General features: G+C 42.5%; 1 protein-coding gene across 1 annotated transcript; it reads right to left on the reverse strand.

The window, feature by feature from the left end:
* Positions 1 to 3,989: 3,989 nt before the first annotated feature.
* On the reverse strand, positions 3,990 to 4,772 carry LOC112078494 (mitochondrial proton/calcium exchanger protein). The gene is made up of 2 exons (XM_024144717.2): positions 4,514 to 4,772; positions 3,990 to 4,380 (listed from the first exon to the last, which is right to left on the reverse strand). The coding sequence occupies exons 1-2, from the start codon at positions 4,685 to 4,687 to the stop codon at positions 4,240 to 4,242; spliced, it is 315 nt and encodes a 104-aa protein (XP_024000485.1). The 5' UTR covers positions 4,688 to 4,772; the 3' UTR covers positions 3,990 to 4,239.
* Between the last annotated feature and the right edge of the window lie 366 nt (positions 4,773 to 5,138).

Here is a 5,138-nt window from a genome sequence, read left to right on the forward strand (position 1 = left end):
TAGATGTGCAGATGACTTCAACTTTAAAAAATAATCCCAATCTGAAACACTATCCACTAAAATAGCATTTCCTCAGACGATAAATTAGCTATTACAATGTACGCCCTCAAATTGAAAAACAAACCAACATATCGTACACTTAATATCTCTCCAATAAAAACGGAATTACTTATTGCTTCAAATATTGTCTTCTCTAGTATCTCAGAACCAGTGTACATGGTCAGATACAGCCTGAGTCCACATGAACAACAAACATGTATTTGATTATTAGACTAATAGACTATAGTGCAATTAAAAACGCCATGAAATAATTTCCCCCTTGCGGTTAGAGAGGCCAGCCAGCAGCCGGAGGGTTGCCAGTTTGAAMCCCGGACCGACCAGAAATATCTGGCAAGTCAGCTGGAAGGTTGCTGGTATCAAAACCTAGATGCCACTACCTGCCGTTGTGCCCTTGAGCAAGGCACTTAACCCCCCACAACAACAGCTCCCTGGGCGCACAGTGTGGCCCCTGCACCTCTCCAATACCTGTATGTAGAATGTGTCTCTTTCGGAGGAGTTGGGTTAAAAGCGTAAGTCAAATTTTGGTTGGACCTTGTGTGCAATTGACTCCTCCTCTACACCTTCCTCTGTCCTCTTAGTGGTTGAAGACACCTCCTGAACAAGGCTTTGGCGGTATACCGTATATATCATATCTGAAACTATTTCTTTGAAGTTTTTCCAATACATTTTAATATTTGTAGATTTTTTTAAAGTAAATGCCTGTACTCAACTTGTGCAATACATTAGGAGATACAGCAGACTGCAGCTTACCATAGTTACCATAGTTCCCCAGAACCGCTGACCCAGTCACGTGTTTGTTTGTAAAATAGCACAACAGGAGAAAGCAGGAGCAGGTGAGTCCAGCTGTGTATTGTCAGGGGTCACGTTTTATATTGAAAGTCTTTTTTTGCTTCAATAGAGACCAGGGACGTGCAACTAGTTTTCCTTCAGAAAATACATCGTTGCAACACATTAGGCTGAAAACAGCTTAATTTTCATCAGATGACAACAGAAGTGTAATGATATTTGTCTGACAGACAAAAAAGTAAATGAGCTTACAATGAAAAAGCAATGTATTTTTAGCAAAAATGATGCATGGCCAACATATTTCTAATGTTTAGACCTACCATAGGAAGAATGTAGGCAGCTACAGCTAGCTAATGTTTTGCTTGAAGTTAAACAGGAGAAAAATAGTCTGGCTACACTGAGAAAAGTATCCCCATATCAGTCAGAGCGCTGCCTGCTGATAGAAGAGGTCAGCTCAGAGCGCTGCCTGCTGATAGAAGAGGTCAGTCAGAGCGCTGCCTGCTGATAGAAGAGGTCAGTCAGAGCGCTGCCTGCTGATAGAAGGCCTGGTCCTGAATTATGAGTTTAGAAGTGCAACTGAAGCAGAAATTACAATAAGAAGCATTTTAGAAACGTGTTTACAAAACTCCGAAAGATATTTAATGCATTTTCTTTTTTTCCTGATTCAAAAATGCTGAATTAAACTTGCTAGTTTTCTAAGTGGCTAAATTAATAAGGTGAGGGAGCATCCCTTTCTGCCATGACTAAGTGGTCAAAGCCCTTTGGATCAGTTCTGTACAGCTGCCACTGCTCTCTCTTGATTTCATTTCCTCTCATCTGCTCCGCCCCCATCTTCTAAGCAGAGCAGGCAGGCCGTTGCCCTAGCAACTCCAGACTCCACACAGACACAGCGTGTACACATGCTGCTCCAGAGTCAGTACTGTTCATTTGCACAATGTCTCTAATTCACATTCCCTTGTAAATGTACAAACTCACCAAAAATTACATTCGGTAGTGCCTACCTACGTATATACGTAGAATTTCATGAGCTGGACTGCATGTCTTTGCAATTAACTTATTTTTGTTTGCGCTCGTTAGCATATTTAGGTAGCAGCCTGCATGCTATTACCTTTGCTAATTTTGTTAGCATTCTGCTAATAAGACGCCCAATGGGATTTTTGGGTGCCCACTTGTGTACTAAACCGGTAATACTGTAAATCCCGGGTTAAGAGGACCGCCCATTCCTAGTCTGCACTGATAATATATGTACCTAACAGACGACAGCCAACCCTCTAGCGTCACAGCAAACCCCAATGTAGTTCAGGAATGGATTAAAGGTACCATCTCAATATCCTTCTCCTGACCTTCTCACCCTCCGAACCAGCAGCAGGCTCGTACACTTCTCTGATCTAAAATCAACATGTATGAGACAGGCATTCTGATGTCCACTACAACTCCACCAAACTAACTCTATACACGCAACACCTCCTTGGAATGAGTAACAAACAAGGTCAAGTACTCAAGTCAAAGTGGGCAGAATATTATATACTCATCAAAAACAACGATACATCTTTGACAGTATCCATAATGTTTGGTTCTATTCAAGGCCAAGATGCTGATTGGTCAGACTCTCACCCTGTGCTCCATGCAGATCAATACAACCGATTATTGGTTTTATTACATTTGACTGCTTCTTTAGTCAGTCAGAATTGGTTTGAAAATGATAAGGTTCTGGTCAAAGAGACCGGGCAGGTCCGTCTCTCCTAACATCAGGTATAGTGTACAGTAGAACTTTGACAGATCATAGACTCCTATAAGTAATGCGGTCCCTTTGGTGACGAACCCTAAAGCCTCTAAAATGCATTACCTACATCTTGATGTTACATTCAACACAATAAATAGCAACAACTCAGTAAACACGTATTAACATCAGGAGCTCAAAAAAAAACAACGAAATAAAGTTTTTTTTTTTTTACTAAATAAAGTTCAATAAAAAGCAAATTGGGCTGAGTGGAATAAATGAATGAGATTTAGTGTGCAAAGTCGAGGAGTGATCTTGAAGAACAAATCATTCCTTTGATGGTTGAATGAATGGAAGGCAAGCTGGTTCATCTCAGACCTCACCAGAGCCATTATCCAGGTTCTAAAGTATGGCTATATACACTGAATGTACAAAACATTAGGAACACCCGCTCTTTCCATGACAGACTGACCAGGTGAAAGCTATGATCCCTTATTGATGTCACTTGTTAAATCCACTTCAATTCAGTGTAGATGAAGGGGAGGAGACGGGTTAAAGAAGGATTTTTAAGCCTTGAGACATGGATTGTGTATGTGTGCCATTGAGGGTGAATGGGCAAGACAGAATATTTAAGTGACTTTGAACGGGGTGTGGTAGTAGGTGCCAGACGCAGCGGTTTGTGTCAAGAACTGCAACGCTGCTGAGTTTTTCACGTGTGTATCAAGATTGGATGTCCTTTGGGTGGTGGACCAGACAAATTGACACAATTGTGGGAAGCATTGGAGTCAACATGGACCAGCATCCCTGTGGAAAGCTTTGGACAAACTGTAGAGTCCATGCCGTGACGAATTGAGGCTGTTCTGAGAGCTGAAGGGGGTGGAGCTCCATATCAGGATGGTGTACTTGTTTTGTAAACTGTAGCGGTACGATAGGAGACCCTGTTATATCATATCATTGTTGCCTCAACCTTATTGAAGGTTGAAGGCCTAGATCAGGGGTGTCAAACTCATTCCACGTAAGGTCGAGTGTCTGCAGGTTTTTGCTTTTTGCTTTCAATTAAGACCTAGACAACCAGGTGAGGGGAGTTCCTTATTGGAGCGGAAACCCAGACACTCACCCTTCCCTGCAAGGAGTTTCACACATGGCTGAGATAAAGCATATCTAACCAAGTACTACCACTAGATAGCTTGGGTCCCAGTACTACCACTAGATAGCTAGCTTGGGTCCCAGTACTACCATTAGATAGATAGCTTGGGTCCCAGTACTACCATTAGATAGCTTGGGTCCCAGTACTACCACTAGATAGCTTGGGTCCCAGTACTACCACTAGATAGCTTGGGTCCCAGTACTACCACTAGATAGATAGCTTGGGTCCCAGAAACATCATTTGTTTCTAAGACTATGTTGTTTGAGTATAATTTCGGGGTACTTTGGGATAAGTTGAGATAATGTTCATTAAGGGCACAAAATACTTTCTGAAACAAATTTCTGAACAAAAAGTCAACCTCTAATTCTGTTGGAAGAAACTGTTTAGAGTGGGTGGCTGGTAGCTCATGGTGCTGGTCAGGGTCAGTTTAGGGTCAGGGTATACGGCGGTCTGGGGTCCAGAGATGAGCTCCAGTTAGGTCATCTCGGAAGCGGTTTCCTCCCCCAAGCAGAGCCTCTTCTGTGGGCTAGTTATTTAACTTAGCAGCCTGCTCCTTCTGGGCCTTCTCCTTCTCTTGCAGCTTCTCCTCCTTCTGCAGCATCACCATGATTTCTGCTACCTGGCTGGTGTTGATGTCAATGTCCTCCTTGTCAATCAACTCCACCAACTACAATAACACACAACGACACACACATTGGGTTAGCGTTCATTTGCTGTCCACCACCTGTCTGTCTTTCATTCAGCTGATTGGCTGAGAAGACGCGGCCAGAGGTCCTTCCGATTGGCCCAACAACACATACCTTGATGACATCATCAATGTCGATCTTCCCGTCCTTGTTGTCGTCGAGAGCGTCAGCGATGCTCTGCAGCTTGTGCTCTGGAATGTTCTGGATCTGCCTCATGACGGTGATGAGCTCGTTGATACTGATCAGGTTCTCCCTAAAGGTAAACAGAAGGCTACATACAGGAGGCATGTTACTGGCTCACACAGGTCACATGGTGGCGGAGGAGGAGCCAACACTGTTGCCATGCAGGATCAAAGGTCCCAGATCAGAGCACACCAATCAGATCAAACCAAATTACATTTTAGGGAGTATTTTATCAGTGAAGTGCAATAAAGAACAAGCTAAATTTAAAAACATGGTATTTTTTCATTGGAAAAATATTTTAAAAGCCTTTCCTAGGAATTGCATCTTTTGCGAAAAATCATATCTAGAAAATGATTGTGATCTTTAATTTAGCAAATGAGAGTTATGATTATTGTGAATAAAAAAAGCAGTACCCTTAATAAATAATGTTGAGGTGTATTATGCTATAGTCACTATATAGCAACAGTTTAAATGACGTATGGTCTATACTAGTGGTTCCCAACAACCCTGCCACACTGTCAACAACCCTGCCACACCGTCAACAACCCTGCCCCAC

The sequence above is a fragment of the Salvelinus sp. IW2-2015 genome, unplaced genomic scaffold (assembly GCF_002910315.2).
Source record: "Salvelinus sp. IW2-2015 unplaced genomic scaffold, ASM291031v2 Un_scaffold5747, whole genome shotgun sequence".
Taxonomy (NCBI): domain Eukaryota; kingdom Metazoa; phylum Chordata; class Actinopteri; order Salmoniformes; family Salmonidae; genus Salvelinus; species Salvelinus sp. IW2-2015.